We start from the raw sequence: 15945 nt of genomic DNA, 5'->3' as shown, positions 1-15945 counted from the left end.
TGCTGGTCCACCAAGTGCCTGAGAAGACTATGGGAGCTAGGTAGGGAGGGCCCTCATGGCCATGCTATAGACACTGCAGGGCTGGTGAGCGGCCCAGCCCAGGCTCCACCCCCAAAATGCAGGAGCCCCCTTCAAAGTGCATGGAGAATCCTGCCAGAAGCAATCCATCATCCCCCAAGCTCTCTCAAGTGAGCACTCTGAGTAGCAGGTTTGATAACAGGGCAGGGGGTAGTGAGTCTGTGTGATCCTGGAAAAGCAAGGGCCCTAGGAAGCTGAAGGCCAGACACTCATATGACAAAAGCATAAATCAACCCTTTAATTTCTTCTGCCTCTGTGCTTTTATATTTCCTTTAATGTCTCATAAAGTTCCTTTTGAAAATTCCAACCCAGCTCCTACGTGCTGAGTGAAAAGGGGCCAGGAGAGAACAGAAAAGTCAGGAAATAGAATTCCTTGGGTTAGGGGGATAGCAGCTGCTAGTCTACTTGGAGATCCGATGGAGTGGCTACAACCAGCTTATTTCCATGTGGGATGACCCGATATTCTACCTCAGCCACAAGGGGTCATGGGACCTCTGCACATGTACCACTGGGCTGTGTGGACCCAAGACTACGAAGCAGGGCCACTTCTCAAGGAGCCCCTTGCGAGAGACAATCAAACAGGAAGCTGGGCTCCTCTGAGCAGCCTCTCCTGGCTCCCTGAGTCACTGGCCAGTTGAACCCAAGCCCTCTCTGGAAAGAACTACAAAAATCTTAATACTGGGCACAGATGAGGATGACACAGCAAAGAGAAGGGCAGAAAGTGCCCAGATCACACAGCCTCTCAGTGCTGGAGCTGAACGTGAGGTCGCCGAGCAGGAAGCCAGAGGAAGGGGGAGGGCCTCTGTCCCCAAGGGCCGGCTGCAGTGGGGTGGGTGCATACAGTGGACGACACTCTCCAAAGGCAGTGTCTTCCTTCAGCAGTGCCAGACAATCGAATCTTGGTCAGACAGCTATTTGCTAAATTTGGTTCAGAGGGACTGTCTTCTGTTAACCCTTCCATGTCTAAACACTTGTGGGTGGGGCATACTCTATTTCTCATTCCTTCAGAAAAAGCTAGAGCTATACAGTAGGATGGAAGGAGAGTTTTCCTTGGCCACGCCTGGTCTCAGAGGTTAGGGAACTGGAGTGCTGGCAACTGTCACTGGTCAGCACCAAACTGACCCAGCTGGCCACACCTGAATGCTCCCCCTGAATACTCTACAGGAGGGTCAGTTTACACAGGGCACAGACCAGGATGAAAGCAGAGGGCTGAGTGAAATCAGGCATCTGGCCACATGAAAGTAAGGCTGCAGGCCACGGGGTATCCAGACTGCAGATCATTAGGAAGAAAGACCATAGCAAAAGCAGGCCAGAAAAAAAGAAATCAGGAATTGCGCCAGATGGTCAAAGGTTTGTGGGTCAAAGAGAAATCAGGCCACACAGGAGAAGGAAATCAGGCTTCAGAACAGACGAACGTCACCTGTGATTCAGCAGGAAGGGAGCTGCGCCTCCCAGGGAAACCAGAAACCAGGTTGCGCGCCACCCAGGCCGCACCCCCAGCCCTCCCTCGGCTGCTGCGCCGAGTCTCACTTGAGCTGCTGGGTTATGAGCTCCTCGTCGTTGAGGTAGCGCAGCCGCTCCTCCTCCACCAGGGTGCGCTGTCGCTGTAGCGGGTCCTCGTGCCGCCGCGCCGCCTCCGACACACGCATGCTCAGCTCCGCCTCCGTGCCCTTCAGCAGCGCGCGCAACGACTCGAGGTTCTGTAGCTGCCGAACGCAGATGGACCGATGGACCGGGGTGGGAGGGGATGGAGGCACGCATTAGGGAAAGGGCCGGGAGCAGGCAGGCAGAGGACAGTCCGATGCCGGGCGGGCTCCACAGCAGATGCGGCTGCTCGGCTATGGCCGTGAGCAGCAGCGGAAGGGTGGGATGGTGAGGGGCAGAAGCCAAGGGCTAAGTTCTGGAGAATAGAGGCAGGAGAACGGCAAGGGGATAGTGGAGGGAGGGGTGCTGAATTGGCCCATGCAGAAGGTGAACGTGAGCAGCAGCGAAGGGGTGGGATGGTGAGGGGCGGACGACAAAGTTACTGTGCTGGGGTAATACAGAGACCAGGAGAACGGGATATTTGGGGGACAAGGAGTGGCCCTATGTAGGGCCCTGCCGATCATGCGACTATATGGTTGTGGCTTTGATGGACTCAAGCACTGGGGTTTGATAAGAATTTTCGTGGTTGGGACGAGGAGACTAACCTAATCCTCGAACCCAGTTCTAAGACCGAGTTGGGAGTAATGGTGGGGGTGGGCGAGATCTTATTTATCCGTTGCCCAGATGGCAACTCTCTGCCCCCCTCCAACCTGTCTCTGCTCATTATTCTCACCTGATGGGCTCTAGGGGCCCCTGGAGGAGCGAGAACAGTGATGCCAGGCTCCTGACTGGTGGGACCATCTGCCAGGCGGGGCAAGGCGGGGGAACTGAGGGGATGGGTGGGGGGGGGAGGAATGTAGGGCTGGAAGGAACTGGGACTTCTCTGAGTACCGACAAAGGGTGGCAGCTCAGTGCGCTGGATGGGGGTTTTCAGGAGAGCGGTGAGGTTTCAGGAGAGCGGTGAGGATTCAGAGAAGGGGGAGGAGGGTTCAGTGACGGGAACAAGGGCGAGGGGTGGGGGCTTAGTGAGGGCACAGAGATTTAGCGAGGGGACAGGAACTCGAGGAAGGGGAGGGGGAGAAAGCGTTCGGAGAGATGCCCAGTGATTCCGTTAAGTGAAGGGAATGGGGCGGGACTTGGAATAAGTTTCGGCTTAAGTGGGTGGGCTCTGAGGGGGCGGGGCACGGGTAAAGCCCCGGAGGGGTCGGTACCTGGAGCTTCCGCAGTTGCTGAAGCTGGCCGCGCAGGTCACTAGTGCTGTTCTGGAGGCCACGCAAGTGCAGCTGCATCTGCAAACGACTGATGGCAGTAGGCTGTCCCGCAGGGGTGCTGCTGGCTGAGGGTGGGGGAGGGCCGGACACTGGGGTGGCCCCGCTGCTCCGGCCGCCTGACCCGCAGGCTACACAAGGACCACAAGGATGGAAGAACAGATGAGCCTTGGAGGGGGGTGGGGTCCCCCATACACAGTAGCGACAGAGGCACGTGGCTCTGACTCCCTGTCCTAGATAGTAGTCAGCCCTTCTGTCGGGAGCCAGGGCAAAGACATCTTGGGCTAAGATGACAACTCATTTACCCTTTCTAGCCGAGTGATATACCAGTAGCTATTGTTTAATCCTCACTTTATGGATGAGGCTAGGAGAGTTTAAGGACCTGTGGGGGAGGGGTGAAGAATCACTCACGTGCTGATGGTGTGGCTGCTCCATTGGAGCCTTCAATCTTCTCACTGTGGCATAGGGAAAAGATGGCTACTAGAGGGTTCAGGCTGGCCCCATACAGTCAAAACTGGGTGAGACCTCAATAATATCTCTCCCTGACCTTAAAATGGAGTCCCAGAGAAGGAAAGGGACTCACACCCAGAGTCACACGGTGAGACAATGGCACAGCTGAGCCCAGGGCTCCTACTGCCCACTTTCCCTTCCTGTTGCCCCAACCACAGGCTTTGACTGGTGTTGGGAGAAGTGCCTCACCTGGGGGTCTCAGGCTCCGAACCTCGTAGTAGGGCACTCTGCACCAGCCCTGTGAGGCTGGCAATCTGCTTCTCCATGGCCTCCATGCGCTCCCTGGGGAGGAAGGTGGCTTTGAGTAAACTCTTCTCTAGGCTTGGAGTCCTTCCTGCCCAGCCCGCATTATGAAAATACAACTTCCTCCACACCAGCATACAGACAATTCAAAGGGCCCCAACAACTAGGGATCAAGCCCACAGTCACCCCCCTCCCTGCCCCCCAGTATAACCTTGGTAGGCTTGTCTCCCTCTGACAGTCACCTCTCCCTCTACAGCCTCATCTCTCACCACTGGCTCCCTAATGGGCCTCACCCGGACCTCTCAGTGCTTCCACATGTTTCCCCTGGCCTGGTATGCCCCTCCCTACCTCCTCTGGAGCCATCCCAGCATCCCCAGCAGCCTTGAGGAGTGCCTGTACACACTCCCAAGGGAACTACAAGCACTTAAAAATGTGTTTCCCTCACTAAACAGGGCAGAATGGGGTTTACCCAACTTGGTATTGACAGTGCCCAGTGCACTGCCCGAACCACAGGCCTCAAGAGAGCTATGCAAATGTAAATCACTTCTTACCTCTCAGTGGCACTACCTGAGGGCAAAGAGGGACAGGTCAGTGCCCTGCCAGATCGGAGGGTATGTAACTGACTGTGCGTCTCTCTCCCCGCATCCCTATTTCTTACCAGCACCCACTCCCCGGTGGACTTCAGCAGGCCCTGTGCTGGACAGCTCTCGACTGCAAATTCTGTCTGAGCAAGAAAGGCACTCCAGAGTGCTGGTTCAAACTCAGTTTTGGTTAGGGAAACAAGTTCAGAGAACAGATGCAAACCCAGGTCTCCGAAGTCCTTGTTTGGGGCCCTTTTGTCCACCCCTAAGGTCTTGCATAGAGAAGGAAAATGGCATATCCATCTCTCTATTGTCTTCCCTGTCACATTCAAAATACTCTGGCAACCCCACTAGACTACTCTGGATCTACAAAAGATTCCGGGATCTCAGAGTCCAGGACAAAATCCTGCCACAAATTCTCCAATGCTTCCTCTCCACCCCACCCCCACTGCCCTGGGACCTCGCCAGCGTCCCCACCTGGTCTCCGTGTCCTTTGCTTGCACAGGCGGCCCGAACCCAACGAGCGGGCGCTCCCCAGGCCCGGGGAAAAGCTCGGAAGGGGGGACTCCGGCTGTCGAAGGGCCCCCGGCGCTTCGGGTCTTGCCTCCGGGACTCTCAGCGAAGACGGATGAGGAGCCTGAGTCTTTGCGGAAGGACTGACGCACCGGCGATCCGCGGCTAGGTGGCCCCGAATAGGGACTGTGCGGCGGTGGGGGACCTCCGGGTGGCGCTACGTCTGCCAGCTTCTGCGGGGACGAGGGCGGTAAGCGGAAGCCATAGCCGTCGCCGTAGAGAGGACCGCCGCCCGCCGCTTTGTACAGGGAGTCCTCCAGGTCCGACTGTAGCGCAGCGGCAGAGTAAGTGCTGAGCGAGCGCACCGAGCCGCGCTTGTAGAGGCCGCCGGCACCCGGGTAGGCGAACGGGTCGCCGGCGGCCGCGGCCAGACTCAGGCGGCCCTCGTGGAGCAGCCCGTAGGGGTCGGCGTAGAGGCCCTCGCCCTTCACCAACATCATGCCACCCGCCTTGCTCGCCAGGTCCTCATCCGGCTTCACGTCGCGCCGCTCCAGGATGGCGCTGGGGCTGGGGCTGACGCCCTGGGCGGCGGGGGCGCCTCCCAGCCGCTCAGCCGCATGGTGCACCGGGCTGCCGGCGTAAGAGGGCGGGCGGCCCCCGGCGTAAGAGAGGCGTGAGCGCGATGGGGAGCCTGAAGGCAGCCCGGACGGCAGTCCAGACGGCAGCCCGGGCGGCGGCGAACCGGACGCCAGGTGCGGCGCCGGCGACAGGTTGTTGAGGCGCCGCGTAGGCGACGACTCCCTCGAAGCATACACCATCTCTCTCTGTGCAAAAGACACAAGGCTGGTCACAAAGGGTGTCCCTTGCTTGAGGAGCCAGCATCTTCCCCCTGACACTTAGGAAATCCCTTCTGTTCTCTGCCTTCCCTCACTCCGGCTGTATCTTGGGTCCCTCTCCCATTAGGGCTCCGAGAATGGAGGTAGAAATGGCAGATGGAGACACACAAGAGGAGCAACCCGCAGCCCACCTTATGGTGAGGGATGGGGAATCCCAACGGCAAGGAGTGGTTCCTGGAAGAACCCTTTAGAATATCTAGAGACGTGTTGAAGAAATCCTAAGCAGACAAGGGGGTTGGGGGTAGCAAAGCGGCAGGTAAGCGTAGGGACTCCTCCATGACCCCATAATTAATGGAGGCCTCCTTTGCCTCCGCCTCTATGTTCCCTTCTCCAAAGCTGACCTTTGTTCCTGGTGACAGATTGTGATCTGGGACCAACCCCATCTGCCCAGCCTCCCCAGTGCCCTGGGAACACCCAGCCATACCCGGAGGTCCCCGTTGGTGAGGTGTGAGCCAGGGAAAGCAGCGTAGAGTGGCTCCTTTCTATAGATCTTGATAATACTGCGGTCCTGGATGTCCCTGGAAGGTGGGGGGGGGGGTTCAGAGGGTCACCATCACCCAGTCCTGTGCTGAAGAGGGGCAGCACCAGGGAGAAGGAAGAGGGATGGCAACTCCCAACTCCTTGTTCGGTGGGTCTCATACCTCAGGCTACCTGCCACCAACACAGACACCCAGCAGCCTCCACCCTATCCCCTTCCTCGGTCTCACACCAGTTTCAGGCTAACTCAAGACTTTGAGAACCAGGAGAGGCAGATGATTTAGAGGGGAGGGAGTGGTGCTGGGATGATGGAGAAGGAGGCGGGGTGGTAGGGCTCCGGGAGGAGAGGAAGGGCTGGGGTTGGGTCAGAAGGGGCCGGGGAATGGCCTGCGAAGTCAAGCCTTCTACCGAGGAGGAGTTCGCGGAAGCCCCCCCCCCCCAACCCGGCCAATTCCCCCGGAGCCACGCCCACCGGACGTCCTCCAGCTCGTAGAAGACATTGCGAGCCTCGTCTTTGATGAGGATAGCGGTGTTGGGCGACTTAAGCATGCCCATGGTGAGCTTCTGCGGGAACATGTGCGCGATGAGTGCGTGCAGCGTGTCCAGGCTGCTGACCTCGTGCGTGATGTGCACGCGCCGAGTCTCTTCCCCGAACTGCAGGAACAGCACCCCTGCGAAGGAGACGCTGTCAGTGCCGCCGCCACCACGCCGCCGACCAGGAGAGCGACGGGGGCCTTCGGGAGCCGAGCTGGTCCGGCAGAGACAGGGTCTGAGACCGGACGCTGACCCCGAGTGCAGGTGCACCCAGGCACTCCTCATGCTGCCGACCTCTCAAGGCACCTCCTTGACCCCAGGCAGGTTGGAGCCTGGACGAGGAAATGGAATCGGGGGCAGGAGCAGGTGAGACAGAAGCCGAGGGGGAGCCGTGGCTGAGAGGGAGAGGGGTGCGAAGGGAGGCTATGAAGTAAGGGGGGACTGCTGAAGAGGAGGAGAGATAGGGCAGCAGATGCTGACCGGGAGAGGGGTGGGAGAGGTGGAGGGAGGCTGGGAAGAGAAACTGGGGAGGGAGGGGCTCTGAGAGGAGATTGCTGGGGGCGGATGGAGAGATGGGGACGGAGGCAGAGGCTTCCGGAAAGATGGCCGAAGAGAAATGGAACGGTAAAGGGGATGCAGAGGAAGACAGGGCAAGCCCAGCAGAGGGAGGAGCCAGTGGCCAGGAGGAGGATGGATGAGCAGGCAGTACCTGGTGAGCGCAGCTTGGTCTGGCTGGCGGAGCGCGAGAGGGGAAGGCTCTGTCGGAAGCGGTTCATCCTACTGAAGCCCAGAGGCAGCTCGGCCTCCGACATGGTCTCCAGCGACTCTGCTGAGGCGTAGGACAGCTTGGCCGCCTGGTCTGCCAGCCCAGGCTGGGCTCCCTGAGTGTGGCGTGAGCTGCGGGTCTGCAGGGGCAAGGCAGGCGAAAGGAACGGAGCATGAGTACTTCCCTCTGCCCCCATCCAGGCCCGGGGAACCCCCACCAGCCAGCAACCGACACACGCCCAGAAGGGTCTCCTGGATTCCAGGCTTGGCTGTGTGGCTGCAGGAGAGTTCCCAGCCTCTTGGGGCCTCTGCCTCCCTGGGACACCCAGTAGGTAAGGAGTGAGCAAAGGACGCAGGCATCCAGGGAAGCCAGAGGAGAAGCCATCTGAGCAGGAGCCATGGGCACGCCTGCTATTTTAAGCTTTGAAAGAACAACAGCACAAATTTGTCACCGAGGTGAGCAGCAGAATCGTTGAGCAAATTGGGGCATTAGTTCCAGACATTAATTAAGCGGCGGGTTTGTGAGTAGTGAATTTATCCATCGTGGAGTTCAGAGGGTTGGGTTGGGGGCACGAGACAGGCCCCCGGGAGAAAGCAGAGAGAGCTAGGACGCCAGGATCCCACCTCTTGGGGATGGTGGGTATACAGGCCCTCACAGAGCTGGGCACAATGTCCTTGACTTTGAGTTACTGGAAAAACCATCCCAACACCCCCAAAAGCCAGCTGGACCCCCGTGTCAAACAGATGACTTGTCTATTACATGCAGTGCACATGCTAAGCCTGGTGTGATCCACATGCACTCCTGGTAGAAGTGCTAGGCCTTAGTGCCTTTCTGCAAAGCAGGAGCTGCCACACAGCAGCTAGCCTTCCGGAAACGCCTCCCTTGGAATCAGGCATAGCAGCTTTTTGTCCCAAAGCTACAGTTGAGGGTAACATCTGGCTGGGGCTAGGGAAGAGTGTCACCCAGTGGACCATTCCCTACTCCAGGAACAACTTGATTACTCTCTCAGTGGGGATAGAGTCACCCTGGTTTCTACTGCACTTTAAGAGTTTCCTTTTGGCTGAAGGATAAGGCTGTCACTCAACCATAGCTCCTGCCATTCTGCCCCGGCCTCTCCCTTCAAACCTGCTTGTTGTCAGAACCCCATTTATTTAAGGGAGTAAGATCATGTGTCAGATCTGCGGCAATACGTGCTATGTACATTACATACATATATTATCAGGAAAAAAATCATGTTGCACAATTCTATTTTTCTATAAAATAAATTGCCTATTTTAAACAACAAAGCACTCAAAGCCATTAACATTGGTTATCTCAGGGTTGAGACAGCTTTCTCTTTTCCACCGGTTTGCATAACACCCTTGCACAGAGGCCAAGCTAATCTCTGTACCATTCACGATTTTAGTATACGTGCTGCCAAAGCGAGCACTCTCTTTTACTTTATACATTTTTCTGCTGGGTGAATATTGCACAATCAGAATATATCAGTTTTATAATTAAAAAAAACAACCAATAAGTACCTCTAAAAAGGAATAATTTATTCTCCTCCCCAGTCCTCTTCTTCTCCAAATCCTGATTAACCCCTAATTAATCTCCATCTTCATATTAACTTAATTTAATGTTCCAATCGGATTAATATTCTTGAAAAGAGACAGCATCTTCCTCTGATAGGCAATGTGCCCAGCTGTCCCCAAAGTGGCCTCAAGGGCTCAGGGATGTAGGACAGATTTGGGGATCTTTGGGGTATCCAGCCTCAAGTACACTGCTTTGACCAGTAGGTGGACATGGGTCTGGGGAGGAGGAAGGCAGTGTAGGAACGGGGTAGGGGTGAGGGGACAGATTCCTGTGCCCAGACTTTGGACCCTACAGCTCCGATCTAGGCTGACCACCAATGTCAGCCTGTGCCCTTCTCTCTCACCTCAGCTGCAAGGCAGTGTGGGGAACCAGGTCTGGTCTGGTGGTCATGGGGTTGCCAGGCAACTGGAAGGTCAGTGTTTGCCCATTTGGTGTGGGTGAGGGGCTACAGAGTTCAGGCAGAACGAGCAGCTGGCAGGAATGGAGCGCAGGGGGTGACCACAGTGTTTTGGGGGCACAAGGAAGGTGCCAGTAAGAAGATGGATGAGGGGCAGGGATCTAGGGACTGCTGACTCCTGAGAAGGCAGGACCCTGCCCGGGAGCCTCGAGGAAGAGATGCCCACATTCCCTGCCCCACCAGTTCCTATCTCCATCCTGGCCCCATGGGTACCTTCTAGTCTCACAGCCTTTGTAGAAAACCCCCTTGAGGAGAGAGAAAGCCTGTTTGCATTTCTTTCCTTCCATGGGGGAGACAACAGGGCAGGGGAAAGGGAAACATTCAGAAGGATTTCCCGACTAGGAAGGAGATGGCGAGAAAACAAAACAGGAATTCAAGCAGAGCTTCCCAAAGGTAGGACAGGGGCTGCCGCGGGAAGCAGTGCGCACCTGTCCCTGGAGGTGTTCCAGGGAGCCCACGAGTCCTGGTCTGCGATCAGGCAGAGGGAACCTTGACTGGGGACCGTCAGACTAGGATCTGAGGTTCCCAAACACCCCACAAGCTGAGGCAGAATCATTTGGGAGCTTTAAAAAACACTTTCCAAGACCTCACACCTTGACTGAATCAGAATCCCTGGGGGTTGGGGCCTGGTATGCAAGATTTTTTACAAGTTCCCAAGGCGATTCGGGTTTGGGAATCAAGTCAGCATCAGTGATTCTATATAATAGTGAATGAGGTAAGCCACCATGTAGGGCTCCCTGTGGGCTAGGCACTGTGCTTGGGATAGCAGTATCTTGTTCTCTCCTCACAACAGTGCTACGATGCAGACTTTGTGCCATTTTACAGAGGAGAAACCAAGGCCCAGGGCATTATGTAACTTGCTTCAAGTCACCTCGCTAGTTAGCAGCAGACTGTAATTCACTGCCAGGTCATCTGGCTCTTGGGTTAAACCACTATACTTTACTGCCTCCTGCAGAAAGGCTATGCCTGATGTCATGAGTCTCTGATTCAAGGACATCTTCTCTCTGGGAGAATGCATGCAAACAAGATGCTTGGAGCAAAATGACACCTGGGGAGTCTGGGATGGACACCTCCCACCCCAGCATGATGCGTGGACTTGAGACTCCAGGACACAAGCAGCAGTTTCACTTGTTTAAGCTCTGGGCCTGCATGCCAGGGAAGATGGAGGAGGCACCCCAGGGGTCCACAGGATGCCCTTGGAGGGGCAGACAGCTCCTCAGCTATAGAGTCCAGACTCCGGCGGAGGCAGGATGGCAACCACCCCTGAGCTTAGCCCTCCACATAGGCAACAAGTTTAGGTGTGCTGGGCTGTGAGTCTCTTGCCCAGCACTGACCAGCTCCCCAAAGTGGAAAGAACAGGATGGTGAGCCCACCATAGTCACAAGGCCTCCCTGGAAGATGAAGTTCCAGTATCTGAGTTCAGAGAATAGGGCCCTCAACAAGATTATGGGGTCCAAGCCCCTGCCTCAGAGCCAACAGTCGTGGCCTGGGAAAGCCTGAGGATCCCCAACACAGTGCCCCTGCAGGGGTAGCCCGAACTCCCACGCTGGATCCACAAGCCCGCGGCAGGAGAACCCAGGCTCTCTCAAAGCAGCAGCCACAGCCTACAGCCCCAAAGCCCTCCGCCCACACCTGTGCAAAGCTTGTGCAGGGAGGGGCAGGGCGGGAGAGCACATGCAGTTGTCATGGAAGCAGAAGCACCACACACTGACCTTGAAACTCCAGTAGTTTGGCTGCTGATGGAAATAAGAGAAGAGATGGTTATGAGGGGTTGGGAGGGGAGAATAGGGGCAGGGGTGGGTTAGAGACCTTTGGAGCTCAGCACTCAGCCCTGGGACGTGGGCCCTCCACCCTCCCGGGAGCAGGAAGGCAGCTATGCGTGGTAGATCCCATTCTCTACTGAGACCCAGATGGCCCCGAGCAGGCTCCAGGCCTGCTGGTGGGGGTGGGGAGAGCCGGTCCAGATATTTACAAGCTATACATTCTAGTCACAGTAACTGTCCTCAGAGTTTCAGGTGGAAAAAAGGCACCGATGATGACCATGATCTAGGGAACCCAAGAGACCCTGGCAGAGATGAATCGGAGCCGCACGGTCAGAGAAAGGGCATCCGACTGTGGCAGGGCAGGGACAACTTCCTAGAAGAGGTGGCATTTAAGATAAGTCTTGAAAAATGAGCAACTCCGGTTGGGTGGGCGTGCTGAGCAGAGGGGATGGTGCGGGCAAGTGCCCTGGGGCAGGCAAGCGGAGAGCGTGTTGAGGGAATACTCAATTGTCCAGTTTTTGGGGTGCAGGGCCTGGGAAAATAGTAGATTAGACTGCAAAAAGGGGGCTGGGACCAGCTGAGTGGGCTTAAATGCAAAGTCAAATTATGTAAATTTAACAGATTGGATGAACAGAAAGCATCTAAGTGAAGCACAGTGAGGTCAGAACTGGATCCCAGGAGGGTTGATGGGGCAGGTAGTGGAAAGGGAGGCCTGGGACCCAGGCCAGGGCAGGGAGGCCTGTTCACATGACAGACCTGTACTATAGAGAAAGGTAGACAGATGCCAGTCACCTTAAGCACTGGTCAATGGATGGGCGTCATGGGCAACAGAGGGAGTTGGGGAGACTGGGAGCATGGGCAACACCCTGGGGCTGGACAGATGAGAGAGGAAGGCTCCTTGCACCCCTAGAATGGGAGGGCCTCAAAATCCCCCTCACTCACAATAACCTAGGGTCACCCTGCCTTCCCTGGAGGCCAGAAGGCCCTTTCAGATTGCTAAGGACAGAAAGGAATGGCCCGGGGGCCTGGCTGGTTCTTGGCAAAGCTGAGGGCACCCTGCTGATCAGTGCCAGCCTCAGCAGGAAGACAAGAGGCAGCAGATGGCCTGGCCCTGGGGTGCCTGGCACCAGCAAACAAGATTCTCCAAGCCTCAGAGCCACTGGCAGAGGACAGGGACACTGAGGGCCCCCAATGGGAGAAGAATACAACATCAAGACATCCTGGGCCAGCAGCATGCTTTAATGACAAAGAGGAGCTGGACAGGGGCTGAGTGGAGGGCTCCGCTGGACGGAGGCTTTCCCTGAGCCAGACCTTTAGAGTGCGGGTGATGCCCGCTAGTGCCGGGATGCAGAGGTTCACTCTCCAGGGCTACTACCATTTATCCCCATCTGAGCCACAATCCCCAGCTCTCCCTCTGGCACTGGCTCCCAGAGATGCAAAAAATAGTAACATGGTAGGCGGGGGGAGGAGATAGCAAAGTCTGTGCCCTAGCCAGTGCCTGGAACAATCCATGGACACATGCCACCCCCATGGGTGCCAGGGGATGCCCACAGGTGCTGAGGGGAGGGAGGGGAAGGGGCTCTTGTCACAGCTGCCTGTGGCCTTGGGAAACAAGGGTAGCAAAGGGACTGGGCACGTGGAGGACAGGCACAGCCAGGCAGAGGGACGGGAAGGTTTATGATGAGAGTCATGTCTGCAGCCCCAGTGGTGATGGAAGGCTCTGCAGAGACAGCTGCTGTCCCTCAGCCACCACCATCATTACCCTGGGTACACACAGGCCACCTACAGCGCCCCACAGCACACAGGTCCCATGCTGTGCCCATGAACAGACTCTTAAACATCCTTGATAAGGACAGCAACACAAGCACACCCAGAACAACAAAACACACCCCAAAAGGACAAAACAAAGCCCCAAAAGGCTTCTTGGACAGAAGCCCTCCATGGACAGAAACAACCCCAGAAGCAAACGAACACAGAGACAAAGATATTCATATGCAGACCACCCCCACTCATACACAAACACACACCCCCCCACAGGACTCTGATGTGCTCACACACTGCCACATGCGCCACTCCAGTCACAAACACAGAGGTGCTGGCACCACTCATAGCCCCAATGTCTCCCAGAGTCAGAGAAACACAGCGCCATGGATATTCACATGTATGTACACAAACACACACCAGATGCAGAAACACACCAAGCCATACACACACACATACAAAGAGAAAGCCTCATCCCTCCTTCCCTGCACTAGCTAGGTCAGGTGCCTCTGGCCACCTCAGCCATTGTCCCATGCCTATGATGTCCCAGACATCATGTGTCAGGTAGCTGCACTTTTGATTCAAAAGAGGCAGAAGATGCCCCACCCTCATCAAGCCCCCCCCCCCCCCCGTGTGAACACATCCAAGGGCCCACCTCATGCCTCTGGGAGGGAGACAGGGATGGGACCTGTCTACAGCCACACTGGCTGTGCCCTCAACATGGACCTGCCTCGGGGTCCCAAGGCTGGGCACATCCATGGACAGTCAGACCTGCAACATGCAGGCCCCACGCTGAGCCCATGCACACACTTACAAGCTGAGGCCAGGGGAAAGAACTGAGTGGCGTCAGTGCCACAGGAAAGACCAGCCCAAACCCCACTAGAGGGGAAAGATGGAAGAGCTGCTTTGTATGTGCTTAGCAAACTTGGAGTGAGGCTGCAGTCAGAGACCTGGAACTCTGGGCTCTGGCCTGTGGAGCACACTGAGTGGAGCCTGCCCACCCTCCTCTCCGGAAAGTGGAAATAATGATCCTCTTTCACGTCGGTCCCACCAGGAATGAGAGTCTCCTGGCAACTCAGTGTCCTTGGAGGGGGGAAACCCAGGAGAGGTCCTTGGGGATGCCGTCCATCCCCTGTCTCTCTTTCCAGGGTGTTAACCCTGTGGGACATCCTTGGGTGACAGAGGCCTTCTCCCCTGTTCAACAAAGGGGGCTCTCCCCATCCAACCTCTAGCACCCTTTACCTCCTCACCCTTTTCCTGGTTGTCTGATCCCCCTGCCATGCCCATCACAGTGCCTGGTATATAATAGGCTCTCAACAGATACCTAACCATTAATCAAGAAAATGGGACCAGCCCATGGGAGGAGGGCGATGTCTCTCAATACTCTCATCTGGTCCCACTCCCTGCGCCTCCTGGCACCCAGTACTGCTCAGCCTCTGGGTCCTTTCCGTGGGGATATCCCAACACTAAAACCCCCCTGGAAGGAGGGCAGAGGACAGGAAGGGCCCAGAAGAGGTCTGGCTCCCCAGTCCAACCCCAAACCTCCCATACCAGGCAGAGCTGTCTCCCTCCCTCTAGCCAGGGAGGGGTCTCCCCTTCCCAGTAGACAGTGAGAAGGCAAAATAAAGGATTGAGTAGGAGAGACCCTGCCGCCCAGGGAAGAATCTTACAGGGCCAGGTAAAATATCAGGTGTTCTAAGAGGATATGATGGAAGCCCTCCATCCACTTCCAGCCACTCTCTAGGGACAAGGCTTTCAGAAATGGGGGAAGGGCTGCTCCAAGACCCAAAGAAGGAAGGCCAGGGAGTCCGCAAACTCCCCTGAGAGAAGTGGACATAGCTTTTTCCCTCTGAGGGCTGCGGAGTTAACTCCCTCCCTCTCCCACCCCAGGGGCCCTCAGTGGGATTCTTCCTTCCCTGGCAGCTGGTCCCTTCTCACGGCTGTTCCCTGAGGGCGGGGTTGCACCCCCTGGGCGCCTCAGCCCGGCCAAACAGCTGAGGTCTCGCCCCTCCCCAGGGCAGAAAGAAGTCTCCTGTACCCTAGGTGACTGTGGGACTCCTTGACCTCGAGCCTCTGCGACGCATCCTCCAGGAAGGGCGGACAACCAGTGGTCTCAACCCCCCCCTTAATCTCCCGGCTCCTCGTTCAACGGCGCACACACCCACCTCTCCACTCGTCTGAACACGCGTCCACGTAAACACCCGTACCCCTAGGCTGGGGCTACGTAAGGCGCCCCGAGGGCGCCACCTCCCCCAGCAACGCACTTGCACGACCCTTCCCCAGGTGTGCCCCTTGACACTCACCTCCTGCCCCATCCCAGCGCAGTGGGGGGTGGGAGGGAGCCCGAAGTACCTGCACTGCGCCGGGGGTGAGGACGCACCCCGAGAAGGTCACGACTTTCCCAGGTTGGGGGAAGGGGCGCCCACCGCCCATTGAGGGGGGGGCTCGGCCCACCCGGAAGGCTGCGAACGCGGTGGGGGAGGGAAGGGGGCGTTTCTCAGGGATCCGGAACCGCACCAGCCTGCGCACCCCCACCCCGGACGTACCCTCGATGCCGCAGAGTAGCCCCCTATCTCCGTATCCCCCGCTCCCAGCAGAGCCCGAGGCGGCGACCCCAACCCCTGCAGCCGCACCGCTCCCCCTTACCTGAGGCCACAGGTGTAAGTGCGGGGCCCTCAGCCCCAGGTCCCGCGTTGGGCGGGGGAGGGAGGGCGGCCCCTACTCCCACCCGCCCAGCCTCTCCCCTCCCCCGGCCACCTCCGCAGCTGCCGCCGCCGCTGCCGGTGCCCTTTGCTGCAATGCGAGAGCCGCCGCCGCCGCCGCCGAGCGGGCCCGGGCCCCGGTCGCCTCGGTAACCACGACTCCACCTGGCGCGGCGCGGCGCGCGGCCGTGCACATCCTCTCTGCGGCCCCCTCCCCCGGCGCGGCCCCGCGGGCGC

General features: G+C 57.5%; 1 protein-coding gene across 4 annotated transcripts in view; it reads right to left on the bottom strand.

The window, feature by feature from the left end:
* SRCIN1 (SRC kinase signaling inhibitor 1) overlaps nucleotides 1-15945 on the bottom strand; it is a 72362-nt gene that overhangs the window by 23161 nt on the left and 33256 nt on the right. For all 4 annotated transcript variants that reach the window (XM_066364372.1, XM_066364375.1, XM_066364373.1 and 1 more), the window contains 9 exons: nucleotides 11195-11218; nucleotides 7394-7589; nucleotides 6623-6821; nucleotides 6098-6191; nucleotides 4742-5601; nucleotides 3630-3722; nucleotides 3342-3385; nucleotides 2874-3061; nucleotides 1609-1784 (listed from right to left, as the gene is read on the bottom strand). In XM_066364372.1, the coding sequence (XP_066220469.1) occupies nucleotides 1609-1784; nucleotides 2874-3061; nucleotides 3342-3385; nucleotides 3630-3722; nucleotides 4742-5601; nucleotides 6098-6191; nucleotides 6623-6821; nucleotides 7394-7589; nucleotides 11195-11218 (1874 nt within the window). The remainder of the gene's footprint in view (nucleotides 1-1608; nucleotides 1785-2873; nucleotides 3062-3341; nucleotides 3386-3629; nucleotides 3723-4741; nucleotides 5602-6097; nucleotides 6192-6622; nucleotides 6822-7393; nucleotides 7590-11194; nucleotides 11219-15945) is intronic.

The sequence above is a fragment of the Saccopteryx leptura genome, chromosome 2, assembly GCF_036850995.1.
Source record: "Saccopteryx leptura isolate mSacLep1 chromosome 2, mSacLep1_pri_phased_curated, whole genome shotgun sequence".
Taxonomy (NCBI): domain Eukaryota; kingdom Metazoa; phylum Chordata; class Mammalia; order Chiroptera; family Emballonuridae; genus Saccopteryx; species Saccopteryx leptura.
This window is presented reverse-complemented; position numbering and strand designations above follow the sequence as displayed.